The 21,830-nt window shown below is 53.4% G+C and overlaps 1 protein-coding gene across 7 annotated transcripts in view; it reads left to right on the plus strand.

Moving 5' to 3' along the window:
- The window catches only part of CACNA1A (calcium voltage-gated channel subunit alpha1 A), a 281,855-nt gene that overhangs the window by 175,551 nt on the left and 84,474 nt on the right, over positions 1 to 21,830 (plus strand). For 6 of the 7 annotated variants that reach the window (XM_053219790.1, XM_053219791.1, XM_053219794.1 and 3 more), the window contains 5 exons: positions 8,701 to 8,804; positions 9,915 to 10,030; positions 11,104 to 11,158; positions 12,257 to 12,354; positions 19,717 to 19,926. In XM_053219790.1, coding sequence (XP_053075765.1) covers positions 8,701 to 8,804; positions 9,915 to 10,030; positions 11,104 to 11,158; positions 12,257 to 12,354; positions 19,717 to 19,926 — 583 coding nt within the window. Of the gene's footprint in view, positions 1 to 8,700; positions 8,805 to 9,914; positions 10,031 to 11,103; positions 11,161 to 12,256; positions 12,355 to 19,716; positions 19,927 to 21,830 lie in introns of all 7 variants that reach the window. The other variant, XM_053219793.1, reaches the window with a different exon arrangement.

Consider the following 21,830-nt stretch of genomic DNA (forward strand, 5'->3'; position numbering starts at 1 on the left):
CCAAATAAAGTCAGGAGCTTGGTTTATGAATAACATGAGAAGGAGAGGTTACCGCCCCCGCCCCGCCCCCGAATTACAAATGAGAGTCGCAGGTTGAGAGCATGGCCTGTGGTTGTCAGCCAGGGACGTGGTGGGACCCGGTGCCCCGATCTGGGGAATAGATATGGGGGAAGGGAGAGAAGGAGGGAGAGAGAGAGAGAGCGCAGTTTAATTTTTTTTTTTAATTTTTTTTTAACGTTTATTTATTTTTGAGACCGAGAGAGACAGAGCATGAATGGGGGAGGGGCAGACAGAGAGAGAGACACAGACACAGAATCGGAAGCAGGCCCCAGGCTCTGGGCCATCATCAGCCCAGAGCCCGACGCGGGGCTCGAACTCACGGACCGTGAGATCGTGACCTGAGCGGAAGTCGGACGCTCAACCGACTGAGCCACCCAGGCGCCCCAAGAGCAGTTTACTTTTTAACGCAGTAATTTCTTAAAGCTGTCTAAAATCCAGAGCAGGGGTGCCTGGTGGGGGGGGGGGGGGGTGGTGCTCAGTCGGTTAAGCAGAGCCTGATGGCACAAAGCCTGCTTGGGATTCTCTCTCTCCCTCTTCCTCTGCCCCTCCCCCACTCATGTACTCAGGCTCTCTCACTCTCGCTTTCTCTCTCTCTCAACGTAAATAAACATTAAAACTTAAAAAATAAAGTCTGGGGCAGAAAAGATAGAAATCAGGAGCCAAAGAGCCTACCTCAGAGATTTTTTTTTTTTTTTTGTATTTTGTTTTAAGGTGTGTTTTTTTTGATGTCTTATTTTTTATTTTTTGAGGACAGAGAGAGACAGCATGAGCAGGGGAGGGGCAGAGAGAGAGAGGGAGACCCAGAATCCCAAGCAGGCTCCAGGCTCCGAGCTGTCGGCACAGAGCCCCACACGGGGCTCGAACCCACAAATGCGAGATCATGACCTGAGCGGAAGTCGGACGCCCAACCGACTGAGCCACCCGGGTGCGCCCGTTTTTGGCTTTATTGAGATACAAGTTTAAGAGGTACAGGATAATGATTTGACGTATGCATGTTGCACAACGATTAGTTAACATCTGTCACCTGATATGATGACCAAAAATTGGTCTTTTCCCGCTTGTGATGGTGGAGGCTTGGGGAAGCTCAGGAGGGCTCTGCTGGGCCAGAGCACCCTCAAGGCAACGTTTAGGTGGTAGATGCCAGGGACGGGAGGCGGAGAGGCTGGGGCCCTCCAGCACGTCTCATGGGGGCACCTGGGTGGCTCAGTCCATTAAGCATCCGACTTCGGCCCGGGTCATGATCTCGCGGTCCGTGAGTTCGAGCCCCGTGTCGGGCTCTGGGCCGACCGCTCGGAGCCTGGAGCCCGATTCGGATTCTGTGTCTCCCCCTCTCTCTGCCCCTCCCCCACTCACGCTCTGTCTCTGTCTCTCAAAAGTAAATAAACTTAAAAAACAAAACACAGGACCCTTCGTGAGCAGCCAGGGGGTCGTGGCAGGACAAGACATTTTTCACCCCATCTCCCAGATGAGGAAACTGAGGCCCAGAGGGGTGAAACGACCTGCCAAGGTCCTATAGCCGAGGGTGGTGAAATCAGGACTCGAACCCAGCACTGGGCACTAAACATTACACCCCCTCCCCTCTTTCTGACTCTCCCCTTCTGTCTCCCTCTCTGCCTTGGTTCCTCTTATTCCACATCTGTCTCTGTCTCCTCCTCCTCCGCCTGTCTTCTCTGTCTCCCTCTCCCTCCCCACCTCTCTGTGCTTTTCTGTGCCTTTTCTGTCTCTGTCACTCTTTATTTCTCTCTTTCGGTTAACGTCAGCTAAGTAAGCAGCAAAGTGTGCATAGTTGGTTGTGAATGTGTGTCCCTTGACACACGGCCGCTCGTGGTGGACACTGGTCTTTGACCTAAACCTTTTTTATTCATAGATGCTCACGGTGGCCAATATCAAAGCATCGGAATTTAGGGGGCTTGGGATCACGCATTCATTCAACAAACATTCCTTGAGTGCCTCCTGTGTGCAGGTGGTCTTCCAGGCGCCTTGCATATGTAGTGAATGGAAAAGACAAAAATCCCTGTCTGGGGGGAGTTGACGTTTCAGCGGAGGGTGGAGTTGATCAACAACGTAACGAAGAGATTGTATGTATGTGTGTGTCAAGGGTCAAGTGTCTTAAATATTTTAGGCTTCGTGGGCCATACAGTCTGTGTCGCAACTGCTCAGCTCACGTTGCGACAACGTGAGCTTTGCTCAGTCGCAAAGCCGCCACGGAGAAAATACATGAGGGGATGGACATGGCTGTGTGCCAACAAAGCCAGAATTTACAAACACAAGTGGCTAGTCCATGGGTTCTTTGCAGACTCATGTGTGAGAGGGGGATGGGAGCTTGGGGAGAAAAATTAAGCAGTAGAGGGGTTGTGGATCATCAGAGTGAGAGGTTGTAGTTCTCCGAATAAGCCCTGAAGGAGGTGAGGGGGGCCATGGAAGTATGTTAAGGAAGGAAGACCCAGGATCGCCAGTGCAAAGGCCCTGGGGCAGGAGCACGCCTGGTATTTGTGAGGAGCAGCAAGGTGGCTCACATGGCTGGTTGAGAGAGTAAGGGCAGACGAGGGAGGGGGTGAGGTCCCAGGAGGGGACAGGCGGAGAGGCTGTATAATTTATCATCCAAACCGGGACAGTTTTGAGAGCAAACAGGTAAAGGAGGACTCAAAAAATAATTAACAGGCGTTGCCTGATCTACAATGGGTGTAAACTGGGACATTCGACCTCCCGCACCACCACTGTGGGACCTTGGCTCTTTCACGGTCAAACCCACATCATTTTTATCCGGGAGGCTGGGGAACTGGGTGTTCTCCTGAGCTGAATTTTTTTTTTTTTTAACATCCTCTATACTTTTCTCTGAATGAACCGTTCTCAGAACATTAGAGGAAAATAAACCATAAAACAGAAGGCACTTCAGAATTTTACTGGGACTCAGTCATTAATTTGTTTGATGCGTGTCACTGAATGCTCGCTGAGCTCCAGGCACCACACGAGGCCCCGGGGCCGAGGCTGGGATGAATCCGCATCTCCTTTAAGGCTCTCCTGGACCAACCATTTTAGATGGAAACCACTACATAAACGCAGCGAAGGGGTGAAGTAGGGGAAAAAAAATTCACTCTGTTGCAAGCCCGAAGGCTGGTTCTCACCCCAGCTGTGCCCTCCACACCCTGTGTGAGCCAGCAAATCACCTTGCCTTCCTCAGCCTCAGTTTCCCCATCCACCGGGTCTGGAAATTGTGGAAATCACGGGGCATTTTCGTTGGCTCGGAAGTCCTCTACTAAAGCGATAGTGCAGGATCGCATTCCAGGGGAAGAGCGTGATCCTTTGGACCCGAGATAAACATGGTCTCGCCTCCTTAGTGTTATTTAAACAGTCCACCCCCCAGGGACCTCAGGGTTCCGTGCATTCGCCATGCCGCCGATGCTCGGTAAGCACCTACTGTGTGCTGCTCGGTAAGCACCTACTGCGTGCCGGGTGCCGTGCTGGGCACTGGGGAGCTGACGTGTTAGGGAGCAAAGGCCATTTGCAAACAAGCACGTGTATGAATTGACTAGGTGATTCAGAGAGCAGAGCATGCTGGGAGAAGAATGGATGTCTGGCAGGGCTGGAGGGAGTCCTTTGGGCCGGGAGGTCCAGGAAGGCTTCTCTGAGGGGGGGCACTGTAGGAGCTGAAGGCTGAGCGGTGAGGAGGAGTCAACCACACCAAGATCGAGGGGACACCGGGCTCCGGGCAGAGGCTCGGGGAACAGAAACACGTAGCGCACTGTAATCTGGAACTTTACCTTTTGGCGTACCGATGTCTCCATTGGACGTGCCGGAGACATTCTTTTTCCACACGCGCCTCCTGAGCTCCATGGAAGGGTCATTGAGAAAGTGACATTTGAGATGAAGGACTTGACAGAGTAAACTGAGGAGACAGCAGGGTGTATCGGCCAGGAAAACTACGTTAGGCGGCAGTAACAAACATCCCCCAAAGTCCCCGCGACGTTGATAACAACAAATCTCCTTTCTTGCTCACGCTCCATGTCCAGTGTGGGTTGGCAGTGGAGGAGAGGGGGCCGTGTGCAACATGGTCACTTGGGAGCCGGCTCTGGAGCCGCCTGGACCTTGCCACTCGCTGTCCCAAAAGGAGAGAGACCCCTGAGGGTCCCACAGTGACACTTCAGTGCTCTGGTCCAAAAGTGGCACGGCTATTTCCATCCACTCCTTACCGGCCAGCACCCATCGTGTGGCCGTCAGCCAACCACAGGGGGACCAGAACAGGCCATCCTACCATGTCACCGGAAATAGTGACAGCACTAATGGGGAATAGTGTTCCAGGCACCAGGACTCCTTGAGCCTTTGGAGAAAAGACGGGACTGTAAGAGCACATCCTTTTCAGTGTCACTGATGACAAGTGAGCAAGTTTCCATCCTCCTTCCGTTCCCCAGACCCAGACTCGTGCACACACCCGCCCTTTACCTGAACTGCCAAAGGAGGTCAGACCCAGGAGGGGAGGTTTGGGCCGCCCCACGTTCTCTGCCGTCGCCGTGGCCACGGCAGCTCCAGCCTTTCTGCCTGGGAAATCTAGTTCCCATCTTGCTCCCGAGCAGACCCCACGGGAAGCCCACTTGGTGATCAAAACCCGCGCCCGTCCCTGCACCAACTCCTTCTCCATGAGTTGGTGGATCCAGAGCGTGGAATGGAATCATTTGGGCCAGACTGGAAGGAGAACACAACACGTTCTCTGCCAGTCCCGGGGAGAAAATCAAACAAGGGAGAGGGGAAGAGGGAGAACAGGTTGAGAACTAAGGACGCGGGCTGGGCGGGGAACTTGGACGCGCCTCTCATTCAGTCATTCAACAAACATTTATCGAGCAGTACTTGCATGCCTGGCATTGTGCTAGGGAACACAGCAGGGACCAGAAAAAGCGCTGTCCTTGTTCCTTGTGGAACTGACATCCCAGCTGGGGAGGTAGGCAGTGATCAGGAGAAATAAACAAAGCGTAGAAAGGGTGAAGCGCTAAGGGCAAAGATAGAGCAGGCAACGGGGTTAGCAATGGAGGGTCATCAAAGAGGGCTTCCTGGAGAAGGTGACTTTTGAGCAAAGACCTGGAGGAGGTGAGGGAAGAGCCATGTAGGAATCTAGGAGGAGAGCTTTCCAGGCGGGGGTGGGGCAGCAGGTGCAAAGGTCCTGGGGTGGGGCTATGCCTGGTGCATTTGAGGAGCCAAAAGGAGCCCATGTGGCTGGAGCAGAGTTATCCGAGGTTAGAGTGACAGAGGGGCTTGGGGGCGGGGGGGGGGGGGGGGGCTTCCATCTGTGGCTGCCATCACATGGAGGCCAGAAGTCCGAGACTAAGATGTCAGCAGGGCCATGCTCCATCTGAGACTCTGAGAAGAATCCTCCCTCGCCTCTTCCTGGCTTCTCCTTCTGGCTGTTGACCCTTGGTGTTCCTTGGCTTCTCTCCACCCTCTGCCTCCGTGATCATGTGGCTGTTCTCTCCCCTGCGCGTCCCTGTCTCCACCTGGTGTTTTCCTCTTTAAAAGGACGCCAGTCATATTGGACTAGCCCCCCCCCCTCCCCCATCACGACCTCGTCTTAACTCGATGGCAGCTGCCGAAACCCTATTTCCAAGTAAAGTCACATTCCCAGGTACCGGGGTTATAAATTCAGCACATCTTCTGGAGGGACACAGCGCAACCCAGAACAGACCTTGGGCATGGAACTTTACCTCTCTGTGCCTCAGTTTCCTCACCCAGGAGGATGGGAAGGATTACGCACCAGCTTTGGGGGTCCATGGGAGGATTAAACGAGCTCGGGTAGACCGAGTGCCTGGCCCTGTGGATGTCTGTTATCATTGGCCAGCATGTCATGGCCCAGAGGACCCTAAGCCCGTTGGGGAGCTGGGGTGTGGGCAGAGTCTGAGATGAAGGGGCCGCCTCGGTTCCGAGGGGCCTCAGCCATTTCTCCCCATTCCATCCTGCCTCCCCCCCCCTCCCCCCGACACACGCCCGCTGCTCTGTTCCCATCCCAAGCCTGTTTCCTGAGATGGCCCAGACTATTTCTTGTGTTGGCTGGTAAGGGCTTTCTCTCCCTGGACTATATTTAGCCTAAGAAATAGGCATGAGAACCCTCAGCTGCCACAGCACTGGAAAGGAAAAGCACAAAGCCAGTCGTGCCTTCTGTCCAGCCCTGTTCTGCTGACTCCATTCTTTTTTCCAGAACCTTCTAGCAGCACAGCATCGGAACTTTGGGTGTTTCTGGGAAGAAAGGCAGGAGCTAGGAGCCCTGGCCTATTAATTGTCCCCAGAACCTGTCTGTGTCTGCGATGAATGCTGACTTTGTTTGTCTTATTTTCCTTTTTTTTTTTTTTTTATCCGCGGTGAAATACACAGAACACAAAATTTACTATCTTCACCGTTTTTAAGTGTCCATTTCCACGGCATTAAGTACATCCTCATTGTTGGGCAGCCGTCGTCACCACCCATCTCCAGGACTCATTACGTCTTGCAAACTGACACTCTGTCCCCACCGAACACTGACTCCCCACCCCCTCCCCCAGCCCCTGCCGACTTCCTGTCTCTGTGAATCTAGGGACTGCACAGAAGTAGAACCCTACGGCATTTGCGTTTTTATGACTGGCTTATTTCACCCAGCGTGGTGTCCTCAAGATTCATCCATGTTGTGCCATGGATCAGAATGTCCCCGCTTATACCTCCTCCCCAAAGGGTGCCCCATCAGGACCTCAAGCATCGTTGACTGGTTGGCCTGTTTTTGTGTTTCGTATAACGGAATCTTACATCCATGTTCCTTTGTGTCTGGCTTCCTTCGCTCGACACGCACTCTGTAAGGTTTCATGTGACAAGTGGCGGTCATTCATTGCATGCTGTGCCATTTATTTATCCTCTCTCTTGTTGTCGAGGGGGATTCAGATTATTTCCAGTTTGGGGCTGTTATGAAGATCGCCACTGTGAACAACCTTGTGTGTGCCTTTGGCTTACGCAGGTTCACGTTTCTGTTGGGTAACTATCCAGGACTCAGGAGGGGAATCTCCGGGTGGTCGTGTGGGGACGTGACTAATTTCAGCAGCAGCTCCCAACCCATCTTCCAAAGTGGTTGGACTATGTGCTGTGGATTGAACTGTGTCCTCCCTCCTCCAGTTCATACATAGAAGTCCCAACCCCCAGCACCTGAGAATGTGACCTTAATTGGAAGTGGGGTCATCGTGGGAAGATGAGGTCATCAGGGGGGACCCCAATCCAGTATGACTGCTGGGGGAGGAGGTGGGGGAGGAATTTGGCCGCAGAGACAGACATGCACACGAGGAGGACGTCACGCGGAGGTGAGGGTGGGGACCACAGCAATGCCTCTGCAAGCCAAGGAACCACTAAAGGCTGTTTTCAGTGAATCCCCAGACTCCAGGAGAGAGGCATGGGGCAGGTTCTCCCTGGAAGCCTCCAGAAGGAACCAGCCTGGTCGACACCCTGATCTTGAACGTCTGACCTCCAAGCACCGTGAGACAATAAATTTCTGTTGTTTTAGGCCACACAGTTGTGGTTCTTCATTACCCAGACACAGGACCCTCATCCACCATGTCACCCTCCCATGAGCAGCGTGTGACGATTACAGATCCGCTAGGCTTTCCAGCACCTGGCCGTATGTGTCCTTCTCATTCGGGCCTTTCTGCTTGGTGATGTGCTTTCAAAGGTGAGCTTTTAAAGCCACTCTTGGGGGCCCCACATTGTGCAGATGGCCCAGAGCTGATGAGCCACCCGAAAGCTCCCCTGCTCCGGCGGCTGATGCCAAGGCTTCTCCAGCACAGAGGTTAAGTCCATGGGCTCTGGGATCCAATCCCATGCTCGTCACCAGCTAGCTCCGTGACCTTGGGCTGGCACTTTTGTCTTTCTGGGCCTCAGTTTCCCCAGCCATAAAATGGGCATGATGATAAAATAGGGTATCCTGACTAACTAAGCTAATGGCTGATGTACTTAGAAGAGTGTCTGGCACGAGTAAGTACTCCATAAGCACTGCTTTTTTATATTTCTCTCTTTCTTTCTCTCTCTCTCTCCTGGATTTTCATCCCTTCCTTTTACTTCCTTCTTGGCACACTGTTCTGTTCTCCCAGAGAAGAATGTTCTACTTGTGGACTTCTCCCCACCTTGAAAACTGAACTGGGCGCTTCCAGGAATATTTTTGAGATTGACATTGAGGCTGCAGGGCACAGAGGAGGGAGACATTTGAGGAAAAGGCTCACAGCCCTGTTGGTTGTCTTGGTGATTTAACCCGGGAGTCAGACTCTGCCTTCATGCACCCTCCTGGAAGGGAAAAGTGTGACTGTGTCAGAGGGGAGGAGGGAACCAGGGGTTCGTTTGTACATTTTGATTGGGCTTTTTTTTTTCTCTCTCCTCATGGATTTTGGTCTGGGAAGTTCTGAGTTTCATGCTGGTTCCTGAGTCCTGTGAGGGCTACATGATTAGGAGGGGGCTTTGTGCTTCCAATGATACCTCTCAGGTTTCCCCCCCTAGTTGATCCTGTGTTCTATTTCCTTGTCTGGGCTGCCAGAGCTCCAGGACTCCACAGGGCCACGGACATCTGAGGGCAGAGGTCTCCCTTCTCCCACCTGTCAGGTCATACCTGAGTCCCACTGAACACTCACCCGCTTTCCCTCTCACCTCCCACAGAGCAACGATGCCTCAGGGAACACTTGGAACTGGTTGTACTTCATCCCCCTCATCATCATTGGCTCCTTTTTTATGCTGAACCTCGTGCTGGGTGTGCTGTCAGGGTAAGTGTCTGGTAATCTCCCCATCCCACTCCCCCTCACCATCTTCTGACCATAAAGAGGCCATCGAACCTTTGTTTTCATACTCCAGGCAGAGGCAGAGAGTAGGCTTCTTCCCTTGTCTTGGGTTAGCCAGAAAGTTATTAGCAAGTCAGGTACAGATGCACAGGCTGTGCACTGCTGACAGCACCCAGCAAAAGGGCTCAAGGGGGCTGAAATCCGGTGCAACTTCGACTCACAACCCTGCACCCCTGGCATTGAGCAACCTCCACCCAGGAAAAGGGAGCTTCTTTCCAATGCAGACCTCTCATTCAGAAGTCTTTCCCAGCACACAGCCCATCACACAAGAAAATTCTATAGAGCGTTACTGTCTATAATTAACATTAAAAAAAAACCAGTAGATTGGGTTCTCCCCTTCCTGTTTTCCAAATGCAAAATCTCAATATACAGTCAAGCATGCATTTCCATGACGCATATTGTCCCGTACCCCTAAGATCGGGTATTGGGTGTTTTGTGGGGTTTTTTGGCTTACTCATAAATAGATTTTCTTTTTCTCATCACAAGAAGTCTGGGGAGCGGCCTAGTGGCTCCACGGTGCCATCAGGGACCCCAGTTCCTTCTGGTTTTCTGCTCTGACGTCCTTACCAGGCAGAGGCTTTCGGTTTCGTGGATGCCTCATGGTCTGAAAGTGGCTGCCTCACACTCACAAGAGAGCCACCGCATGTTCCAAACACAAAGAGGAGAGAGGGGAAGGGGAAGGGTGGGGGAGGGCACATATGAGGGAAGGGAGGCTGTGGCAGGAAATCAGCTTATGTCTCCTTGGCCTGACCTAAAAGAGGGCTTCTTCACCCGGGAGTGCAGAGAATGAGAAGGGGGTGTGCAGCCTTTGGTTTGACTTTTTTCCTCTAGCTGGGGTGCAGCTGTTGGATAATGTGGGAAGCTGGCAGAAACACCCCCATCCCTGTGGTGCTCTCCCAGAAGACCTGATTCCTCGTGTTAAAGTCCACTGCCCTCCTGGGGTTTTCGAACCCCTAAATACGCGCGCGCGCGCACACCCACACAGTCCCTAAAACGTTTACAACGGCCAGACCCTGCTCTTTCCTGCTTCTGCAGGGAGTTTGCCAAAGAAAGGGAGCGGGTTGAGAACCGGCGGGCCTTTCTGAAACTGAGGAGGCAGCAGCAGATCGAACGGGAGCTCAACGGGTACATGGAGTGGATCTCAAAAGCAGGTGAGGCCCATTCATCCTGGGGCCTGGGAACCGTAATCCCCAGGCCCCGGATCGCGCACGGAGTCATGCACGCGGCTTGAAGGTGGGTGAGGGGAGGGCCTGGCGGGGGGGGGGAGCAAAGAGGGCCCCTGACCAAGGAGCCCCACTTCCCAGAGGCCGGAATCTGGGCTACGGCAGCGGGACTTCCGGGGTGAAGCCAGGATAGGACATCGCCTCCTCTGTTCCCGTCAACTTTAGTTTACGTCCCAGCCCTGCCGCCTCCTAGCAGCGTACCTCCCTTCCCTGTGCCTCGGTTTCTTGGGTGGTTCAATGGAGATGCGCTCACGCCTACCTTCCAGGGCTGTGGAGTGTGCAGTGAGATAGTCCACGCAGCGGGCACGTGTTTATTGGCTCAGCCATTCCCAATGCTTATGGAGCACCCACTCTGTGTCAGGCGCCACTCTAGGCTCTGAGGATGTGACAGAACAAAAGGTGGGGCTCCGACGTTCTAGTGAGGGAGACAGAAAAGAGACAAGTACGGACAACGCGGGGTGCTCCCCAGTGCCGAGGAGAAAAATAACACAGCTTAGGAAGTAGAAAAGAGTTGGAGGAGGTGGGCTGGTCAGAGAGGGTCTCTCTGAGGAGGTGATGTCCGAGCAGACCCGAAGGAAGCCGTGTGGATGTCTAGCGAAGGGTGTTCCAGGCAGAGGGGATAGCAGGTGCAAAGGTCCTGGGGTAGGGGCAGCGTTGAGTCATAGCAAAGAAGCCGGTGTGGCTGGAGCAGGGACACGCAGGGCAGATGGGGAGGAAAGGAGGGCAGGGAGGTGGCGGGGGCCGAATCAGGCAAGGCCTTATGAGGAAGCTGGGTCTCCTATTGAGGGACGTGGAGGCGGTGCTCGCTCTTCTGCTCTTGCTGACGTGGGCTGCGAGGCGGGAAGAACCGAGCAGCACCCTGCTGGCTGGTTGAGCTGCCGCGATCAGCAAGAGGAGAGCGAAGGTGGCCGGGCAGACCCTTGCCCTTCCTGGTCCGAGGGAACGCGTCCCAGGAGAGCCCTGTAGACGCTGGAGCTTAACTCTGTGCTCTTCCTCCTCAGAAGAGGTGATCCTCGCCGAGGATGAAACCGACGGGGAGCAGAGGCATCCCTTTGATGGTAACTGCTCTGAACCTGGCTTGGGGGGGGTGAGGAGGTGGCTCCTGGGGGGACACCAGAGCAGCCAGTGCTGGGGGAACAGGCTGTTTGGTTCTCAGGGGCCTCCAGGGGATGGACGTTCAGAGCCCAAGTGACACCAAGAACAAACACAAGACCAGGTCAGGACCAGGAGGATACAGGGAATGGCAGGAATCTGCGGCTTTCGGGAATTTCAGGACGTCGGCGCAGGTTTTTCGTGTTCTGGCCTGCCCTTTCTGCTTTAACCCCGTGCCTCAGTTTTCCGCATCCGTGAAATGGGCATTATGATAATAATACCTACCTCATCGGATAGTTTATGAAGATTACATTAATGCTTGCAAGTACAACGCCTACCTGACTCAAGGTCATGACTCACCATCTGTGTTTGCTGAATAAATAAATAGCCAAGAATCCGGCTTACTGTTCAGGACCGTGGTCTCACGGTTGGAAATTCGGTGAGACAGAGCAAGGGCTTTGGATCGAAAATACCAGGCGAGAGCAGGAAGTAAAGGAGCTAGGGTTTATCTCGGAGGGTTACAAAATGGATTTTACTCTTTGCGGGGGAGGGGAAGAGGTGACCCACGGGGGTGTCTAAATCATTTTGTTGGAAGCGTGTGCCTGAACTCACTGTCCCCTGGAGAGCCCGTGGGGGAGGAGCGGAACCTAAACACTGAGCAAAGGGATCCGCAGTCCCGGCCGGCCTGGCGAGCGTACTAAAGGTCAAGGGTGGGCTGCCTTCATTAGGGGTCACTGTATATCCGGACCCAGGCATCCCCCAGGGGCAATGACAACTGAGAGCCCAGACCTCAGTCTCTAAAGTCAGACTGAACAGGACGTGGTTCTCGTCTTGACCCCTTGGGCAAAGTCACGTAACCCTTCCCCCCCGAGCCTCGGTCTCCCCGTCTGCAAAATGGGCATACTCTTCCCTCCCACCAAACCGGGTTGCCGTGAGGGTTAAACCCAACACCCCCCAGAGCATCCTTGACAGAACAACACCTGGGGCCGAGGACGCAGGGGCGCCGAGGTGTGGTTCCGGTGTCCAAAAGGGTAACGTCTTTTTCTCTTGCCATGTTTCCATTGTTGGAGCTCTGCGGAGAGCCACCATAAAGAAAAGCAAGACCGACCTGCTCAACCCCGAGGAGGCCGAGGACCAGCTGGCTGACATCGCCTCCGTGGGTGAGTCTGTCCAGCTGCATCCTGGCGCTCGGTTGTCACCGATGGCGTCAGAGATGCGCGCTGAAGGCCTGGGACCCTCCAGGCCTGCCCTTGGATCCCTCCTCTGCCCCTTGCCACCGTTGTCTCCTGGAGGAGGTGACGCGATTATGGGAATAACAGGGGCGCCTCTCTCCTGATACCGTCCGTGGAGCTTAAACTAAATAATCCACAGTAAGCATTCAGAAGGGCGCCCGGCACAGCATAAGCTCCCAGTAATGATATTACGATTCGTCAGTACTCACGGAGGGGCTGCTCTTACGAAGGGCCGGCTGTGAATAGGATGGGAAACCAAATCCCGACCCGCGTGGGCCTTGCGGTCCAGGGCAGGACGCAGAGGTTAAACAGGTAGTTCCCGAAATAAGCCTGTCGTGATCGTGGCGCTGCTGAGGAGACGCCCCGGGTTTGGCGTGCTCTGGAAGAATGGGGGGTGGTCAGGGAAGGCTTCTCGGAGGAGGCGACATTGAAGCTGAGGACTGCAGGATGAGTATAGGAGTTGGCCGTGGCCGTGAAAGCAGAGAGAGCCAGGCAGAAGGCTGTGCTCGGTCTGTTGCTGTTGGTTCTTGCCAAGGGCAGAGCCTGGGGAGGAGGGGACATTTGCTCTTTCCCTGCGCGCCCCTCCTGATTGAGACTGTGTTGCTTCCGACCTTCTCCGGAGAGACTAGATTATATTTTGAACAAAAAAATTTTTTCTTTGAGAGAGAGAGAGAGAGAGAGACAGAGCAAGCGGGAGAGGGGGGCAGAGAGAGAGGGAGAGAGAGAGAATCCCAAGCAGGCCCCATGCTGTTGGCACAGAGCCCGACGTGGGACTCAAACTCACGAACCTGAGCCCACACCAACCTGAGTCAGGTGCTCAACCGACTGAGCCACCCGGGCGCCCTGAAGTGGGTTTTTAAACATTCCAGTAATGAAAGTGGGAGAGCATCCAGGCAGGGGAAGTAACACATGACCTTGCGGGGACAAAGCCTTTAAAAGGGAGGGAGGGGAGGAAGGAAGGGGAGGCACCAACTATCCCATACGCTGCTGTTCTCGCTCCCCCCTGGTTTTTGACCTTGTGCGCTGGGTTTGGACATCATTTCCACGGCAGTCACATCCTCCCGGAGGGTGGCGCCCCCGTAGTTGTTTGCTTAGCCGTGGCTCTGTCCTATGGTGTTGGAGTTTCCAGTGTTTTGCCCCTCCAGAGGAGCACCACGGCGAGCGTTTATGTTCAATTACTGCCCCCACCCTTTGGGCGTGTTTCCTTGGGGATAATTACAGGATCAAAGATATCAACAGCTTTTCAACGCATTATTCACAGAGCCCTTCTGGGTTTCAGAAACACCGAACCCATGGATAAACCTGCCAGGCACTCATACGTTCAACGGATCCCCCCTCCCCAGCCACTGCGTATTGCCCATTTAATTCCCTTTCCCAGCTAAGTAGGTCTGTAATGATACCTTCAAGCTCGTTTCAATTTGCATTTTTAAGTTCTAGCCACAACCCTCTTTTGCCTTGTAATGCTGAGCTAGACCTATTTCGACTTGTGGGTGCATCTGTGTCCCTCCTCCCACAGCAAGTTCAAGAACGGGAGCACTCCCAACAGTGCTCTGTGTGTTTGATCCGTCAGTCTGGCTCACACACCAAAAGATTGGCATACTCAAGTCAGGATCGCCTCTGTGGATAAGATTGGGTACCTGCTCCCCACTGATGGAGAGGTTATTTTTCATCAGTCATCCTAGAAAAGACGGAAAAGTGATACTACCCAATGTTGGCAAGGATGTGGGGAAATGGGCATTGTCGTGTGCTGAGCGTAGGAGTTTGGTTTGCACGGTTTCCACCGTGTGGTTGGGTATTATTTAGCTGTAGATGTTGCCATTCTTTGACCCGGCATTTCTGCTGCAAAAATAGTTCTTCCACGTGTGCAAAAGATCGATGCCTCTTCTCAACAGCGTTGTCTCTGGTGTTCAGAAAAGTGAGAACCAAAAGAGCCCGGCTGGCTCTGTCGGTAGAGCGTGCAACTCTTGATCTAGGGGTGGTGAGTGGGAGCCCCGTGTTGGGTAGAGAGATGACTTAAAATCTTTTAAGTGAAAACACACACAAGAAAATAAAGTGAAAACCAGAGACAACCCGCATGCCCAGAAATGGGGAGACGACTGAAGAAATTGCAGTATTTACATACGATGGACTGTTACGCAGCCAGGAAAAAGAACATGGCTGCTGCTCGCGTGGAAAGATGTTTGAAAGCGATTTCTCCGTGAAAAAAGCAAGCGGCACGGCATTATATAAAATGTATGATCCCATTGCAAGAACAACATTAAGTACGAGAGGTACTTAAAAGTGTGAGGGATTTTCTTTCACTTCCTACACGACAATTTTCTAAGACATACAAATTAGTGACGGGCATTTCTTTTGAAATCAGAAAAGTAATTAACTACGGTTAAAGTTACTTAAAAGCAACACAGACTGGGGGCGCCTGGGTGGCTCAATCAGTTGCGTGTCTGACTCTCGATCTCGGCTCAGGTCACGATCTCAGGGTCGCGAGACTGAGCCCCGAGTTGGTCTCTGTGCTGACAGTGTGGAGCCTGCTTGGGATTCTCTCTCCGTCTCTGTCTCTGTCTCTCTCTCCCTCTGCCCCTCTCCACCCTGTGCTCTCGCTCTCTTTTAAAAAAATAACAAAGTACGTAAGCAAGTAGGTAAAAAATATTTTAAAAAAAAAGCAACAAGAGACTGATCACGAGGACTCTGATAGCTGTACAGGCTGGGAAGAATTTGGTGGAAAGCAGAGAAAGCTTCACGGAGGAGGCGTTTGTTGTTTTGTTTTTTGGTTTTGGTTTTTGAAAAAAATGTTTTTAGTGTTCATTTAATTTTTGAAAGAGAGAGAGAGAGAGACAGAGCGTGAGCACGGGAGAGGCAGGGAGGGAGGGAGACCCAGAATCCAAAGCAGACTCCAGGCCCCGAGCCGCCAGCACAGAGCCCGACGCGGGGCTCGAACCCACGAGCCGTGAGATCGTGACCTGAGCTGAAGTCCACCGCGCGAGCGACTGAGCCACCCAGGCGCCCCGGGAGGGGTTTGTTTCTAAGCTGGGCTTTCTGTGGAACGGGGAGAGAGCATCCATTTGCGACGGCTGCCGTAATAAAATAGCATAGGGTTGGGGGGCTTAACAGCAGAAATCTAGTTTCTCACAGTTCTGGAGACTGGAGTTCCTAGCTCAAGGCGTCCATCAGGGTTGGCTGCTTCTGAGGCCTCCCTCCAAGGCGGTAGACCAGGCTGATAGACCCCTCCGTGTGTCTTCACACGGTCTTTCCCGATCTCTTCTTACAAGGACCCCAGTCAGTATCGGATTAGGGCCCACCTACGGGACCTGAGTTTGCGTTATAATTCGCTCGTTAAAGAACCTAGCTCCAAAGAGGCTCACATTCCGAGGCACTAGGGGATAAGACTCCGGCATATGAAGCTGGGGGATCCAGGTGAGTACATAACAGGGGGGCCAGCCAAGAAGCCATGAGAGAGACTCACAGATGGTTTGCCCGTGGGAGACCCTGCTCGTGAACTGGTGGCCGACGTAAGAGACCTTGCTCCTTGGAGAATGTAGTTCCAGGCTGGTGTGGGATAAGCACGTGATAAGGGGAAGGACGGGAAACCAGAGTAGGAAGCGGTCGGACTAAGAGCCATGGCTGTCCCGTGCCCTTTCTGTTAACAGAGCAGGCGACGTTCAGCTCTCCAGACGGGTCCGAAACGTAGGCCAGGGGCTCGGTGTCCCCGGACCAGGTTTGCCCTGGGCAAACCCACCAAACTCCAGCCCCTTTGCCCGATGGCTCAGAAACGCACAGGAAGGGGCCCCCGCTCCGGCCAGTACCCCAAAGGACACCTCTGGAATTCCCGTTCTGACCAGGAAATGACTTGACTTGCGTTTCCGTAAGTGAGACCAGCTGAGCGTTTCGGAATGAGGCCGGAGCCGTGCGTCTGCCGTCGAACCCTGGACCGCAGCGAGCACAGCCTTGCGCAGTTGGTGTTTCTCCCGCGCGGTCCAGTCAGCCGATGAGCACCTCACAAAGCCGTCTCGTCTGCAGCTGACGAACATACTGCTGAATTCTGGAATTTGAGTCGTTTATAGGAAAAGCTGAGCCGTGAATGGAAGCTGCCATCACAACCAGCTCTTCAGGAAAATCAGATTCCTTTTAGATGACTTTTGATCGGAAGCTCTGCACGGGCTATATCCGTCGGCCAGGGCCGCGTAACATAGTGTCAAAACTGGGCAGCTCGAAGCAATCCTTGGCAATGCCCGGCGTCTGTGTCACACGCTTTTCCCCTTGTGCACCTGTGTGGCTCTTCTCCTCTTACAAGGACACCAGTCACCGGATTTAGGACCCACCCTGATTGAGTTGGGCCACATCTTCACTTGATTACATCCACGGAGACCCTTAACTTCCAAGTAAGGTCACGTTCACAGATCCCAGGGGTTAGGACTGGAACACGTCTCTCTGAGGGGCACAATTCAACCCGCAGCTTGGGCAGGACCCGTTTCAACCTATGGACGATTTCAGGGGCATGCAAAGTGCCCCAAGTCCCCATCTTAAGCCTTGGTGGTGACAGGCTTCTGTCCTCACAGCAGGACATTCCAGACCGCTACTGGTCACCTGTGGCTCTTGATCCCTTGGGCAGAGCCAGTGTGAGCAAAGAGGTGCTTCATTCTTCTAACACATCAGATTTAGAAGTCTTAGCCCAAGAAAAAGAGTGTGAAATGTCTCTTTAACGTATTTCTATACTGATGCTGTGTTGAAATGATAATGTTTTGGATCTGTTGGGTTCCATAAAATCTCTTATTAAATTTTTTTTAATGTTTATTTATTTTAGAGAGAGAGAGAGACAGAGCACAAGCGGGGTGGGGGAGGCAGAGAGAGAGGGAGACACAGAATCCCAAGCAGACTTCAGGCTCTGAGCCATCAGCACAGAGCCCCACGGAGGGCTCGAACCCACGAACCGTGGGATCGTGACCTGAGCTGAAGTCGGACGCTTAACCGACGGAGCCATCCAGGCGCCCTGTCTTATGAAAAGATTTGTAAAATCTAAGAATTGCCTGCAATTGCCATTCCAGACCACAGAGAAAAGCTAGAGACAAGAATGTATAGAGAAGGGGAGTGTGGGTCCAAGTGAGTGTGAGATACAATCCAGGTGATATGCAGCTAGCAGGGACCTGGCACGTAGTAGGTGTTCAGTTAACATGCACTTCCCTTTTGCTTCCCAGTGGGTGCTGTGCTTGTGGGATATGTCTCCGGGCCAGTGATCAGGAAAGACTTGCTCGATAAATTGGCACATGAACTCGGTCTTCACTGGAGCACTGGGGGTTCTAGTAGAAGATTATGATGGCCATGGTGGCCAGCATGGGGCTAAGGCGTATTCTGTGAGCGGCCCTGTGAGTGGGCAGTGTGGTTGTCCCGGTTTACAAATGGAGGCACTGAGGCCCCAAGATGCGAGGTGTCTTGGCCAAGGTCACCTGCTGGTTGGCAATGGAACGGGTTTTCGGTGGGGCTCCAGCAGGAGTGGGGGGTGGGGAGCCTCCCGCCCACTGTGACTGAGCTCTCCCTCCTCCTCCCCACGGAGCATCCCAACCTGACCTGAGACCTTCAAAAGTCTCAACTCTTTGTCATGCCCTATGGACGCCTGCGGATCCCACGTCTTTGGGAGCTGCCAGAAATGCCCCAACTGAGAAGGGGCCGTGAGGAGCCCCACTGGGGTTCTCAACGGCTGTGAGGTCAGGCAGGCGACGGACATGAGGGAGAGAGGGTCCCGCCACCAGGGCTGGCCAGCTGCCGCCGAGCGGGCATGTGTGTTTAAAATTTTGTGCGTGGGAAGGGAGTGGTGCCCTGGGAGACGTTTGCCGCGTCCCATGCTGGTCGGATGCTGCTGATGCACCTGCTGGGCGGACGAATGAGTGAATGGACAAATCAACCAATGAGCGCATGAATCGATGAGCAAGCTGGTGAACAGGGGAAAGAATGAATGAGCCAAAGAACAGTCAGCCAACAAACGAATGCCCTCGAAGGTGTTCAAGAAGAGATCATTTAGAAGATAGGAGCTGCGAACCTTCCCCTAAACCTGTCCGCTCTCAGTGCGTGGCATCTCGGTCCCTCCAGGGGCTCAGGCCAAAGACCTTGGCTCCTCTGTCTCTCTCACACCCACACTCGACCGGCAGCAGGCGTTGAAATCTCCCTGAAGTAACACATCCCCAGTCTGCCCACTCTTCTGCCTTCCCAGCCACCGCGGAGTCCAGCCGTCATTATTGCTGGCCTGGACCAATGCAGTCACCTCCTCCCTCTTCTTGCCCTGGCCTTCCAGACTGTCCCCCGCCCCCCTGCAGCAGCTAGAGGGCGCTGGTGAGCAGCTGAGTCCGTTCTCTCCACGGCCCCGCAAAGCCCCGCTCATTCCGCAGGGTCCCCACCCTACCCTCAGCTCCTCCTTGTCTCCCCCTCATCTTCTCCACTCCAGCCATACTGGTTTCCTTATGCCATTCCCCAGATAGGTCAGGCAGGCATATTTCTGCCTCAGGACCTTTGCATTTACTGTTTCCTCTGCCCACAAATACTAAGGGGGCTTAAACCAATGCCTTCACCTTGACCGCTTGGCTTGAATATGGCAGCCTGCCCCATGGTCCCTCCTGAGGCTCCCCAGCCCCTTACACTACTGTCCTTTTTCTTTTTGCCAAAGCACATTGCACCTTCCATCACACTATTACTTTTTTTTTTTTTTTTTTTTTTTTTTACCATATTTGCTCTCTCTCTCCCCAAATGGAGATTAGTCCCAGGAAGGCAGGGCTCTGCTAACTAGAGTGTCCTAAACACCTGGAGTAGAGCCTGGCACACAGTAGGTGCTCCACAAGTAAAAGCGTATGCAGGCAGATTCTTTGCTGCTCACGTCTAAAGTGAAGTGTCCACGGAAACTAAATGTCCTAGCCACACCTCTTCCTGGAGGCTTTCCAGGAGTTCTCCCTGCAGCGAGGGTCCTGAGCAGAAGCTCCTTCCTCATTCCCCCACCGTGGCATGACCCCCAGAGCCATCAGATGCGGCAGGAGAGGGAGATGCAGGAGGTTGGCATCATCAGTGGAGAGCCATCTGTCTCCCCGTGACATCCAGAGCTCTCGTTGGTCGTTTGCGATACTATGATCTTTGCCTTCCTGTAAGCTCCAGTTCTGGAACGCTACGTCCCTGGGTCATGGTGGATTCCCCCGGGGGGTAGACGGCTCGCCCGGGAAGCTGATGGATCCCCTCGCCGGATTCTGTGCCGCGGCTGCGCGGCGGTTAATTTCCTCCACAGGAACACCCTGACCTTCTCCGTCCTCTCCTCGGCAGGGTCTCCCTTCGCCCGAGCCAGCATTAAAAGTGCCAAGCTGGAGAACTCGACTTTTTTTCACAAAAAGGAGAGGAGGATGCGTTTCTACATCCGCCGCATGGTCAAAACTCAGGCCTTCTACTGGACTGTGCTCAGTCTGGTAGCCCTCAACACTCTGTGTGTCGCTATTGTTCACTACAACCAGCCCGAGTGGCTCTCCGACTTCCTCTGTGAGTACCGCCCGGCCCCGCCCCTGCCCACTCCCGCTCCCTTCCTCACACCCTTTCCCACTTGTGGTGCCGCGTGTTCCTTCCTTAGCCCTTGTTGAATCTGCCCTTTGACGTGGACGTGTTTGCAGCTGGCACCTCAATGAGTCTTTGGGCCTGAGGGCTGGAAGCTGGAATTCAGGCCACCAAATACTTCTGTGATACTTTTTTTAAATTTTTTAACATTTATTTATTCTTTGAGAGAGAGAGAGAGACGGAGAGAGAGAGAGAACGAGCAGGGGAGGGGCAGAGAGAGGGAGACACAGGAATCCCAAGCGGGCTCTGGGCTCCGAGCTGTCAGCGCAGAGCCCACTGTGGGGCTCGAACTCACAAACTGCAAGATCGTGACCTGAGCCGAAGTCGGATATTTAACTGACTGAGCCACCCTGGTGCCCCTGTGATGCTTTTTAAAAGAGAGGCATAAGGGTGCTGGTGAAGGGGGCATTGGAAGAGAGACAGAAAAGGGTAAAGACCACAGGACAGCCAGATGGAGACAGAAACACACATGCAATTAACAGGTAATATCTCTGGGGATGTTAAAATGAGTGATTTGTGGTTGAGAGAGGGGGATGCTTTAGGGGCAAAGAGTGGCCCTTATGTTGTCCCCATTTGCTCGTTTCTGACACTCCCTGCTTCTCCCCTCTTCTTTCAAACCTTCTTCTTCCCGCCCCCCCCCCCAACCACTTTCCTCTCTAGCCCTTTATGACCTCCTTATATCCGGGATTCATTCCTAGAAGATCTGCCCCAACAACTATGAGAACATCTGGCTTCTTCAATGGCTACCAGGACCCCTAAGGCCTTGCCTTTCTGGGCCTATTCCAGATTCCAGGAGTTAGCATGTGATAGTATCAGAATTGATGGCCAGGAGGGGGTGAGGAGAAGCAGTGAGAGGTGGGGAGACCTCTGACCGCGATTTAAAAAATAAAGAGCTCTGAGAAATCAATAAGAGTAGCGTCTGGCGGTGGGGAAGGCAAGCACATACCCTGGCTCTGGCCTGTGGGCCCCGAGTGAGGATTTCCCAACACCGTTTGCCTGCTGGCTGCCCTCCACCTGCATCTACTGGCCTGACTTAGGTTCGTAGCTTCTTGCCCCGTCTGGCCTGGTTCGGGGTTGACCCAGACAGCCACTGGAGACAGTCGAGTCTTCAGCCTAGAGAGGCCTAGGAGCCTGGTCCAGGTCATTATTTCCTTGTAACCCTTACTGTTCTCCGTCACATTGGTTGACCCCTCAGGACACTCCCCAGGGGCCAGCTCTCCTTCTGAGAGCCCTGACCTAGTTCCAACCCTCGTAATTGCATTTGGTCCCCGTGGAGTCTTACAAATGAGGACTCTTTACTTCTTGTTTTAATCTCCTCTGGTAGTCTATTTTTAATCTCCCATATTCTCCACACTAATCACTTTGCTCTGTCTGTCCTGGTTCAGGAACAGAGAGTTGGGACTCCCTGTCCTGGGCTTCTGTGTCTGTAAAGGTCCTCTAGTTATCCCCGTTTGAGGAAAAGGAGACACAGAGAGGTTAAGTAACTTGCCCAGGAACACACAGCTAGTAAGTGACAAAGCCAGGATTTGAACCCAGAATCCAAACTGTGACTAATGACAGATCCCTGCCCTGGTCACCAGATGACCTGGGTTCCCAGTGCCCGCTCTGCTCCTAACTCATCGTGTGACCCCGGACAAGTCACTACCGACAGCCAGCCATCAGCGGAAAGCGTCTTCGTTTATAAAGCACCCTTTTTATTTTATTTGCCACAAAGAAAGAAAGCAGGGCTACTATCTTAAACGAGGACATGTCGATTTGAAGATACACCCCAATTTCCCAGATGTCAAACTGAACAAAAGCGTGTGTCTTAGGATCCGTGAGGTGTGGTCGTT

The sequence above is a fragment of the Acinonyx jubatus genome, chromosome A2, assembly GCF_027475565.1.
Source record: "Acinonyx jubatus isolate Ajub_Pintada_27869175 chromosome A2, VMU_Ajub_asm_v1.0, whole genome shotgun sequence".
Classification (NCBI taxonomy): Eukaryota; Metazoa; Chordata; class Mammalia; order Carnivora; family Felidae; genus Acinonyx; species Acinonyx jubatus.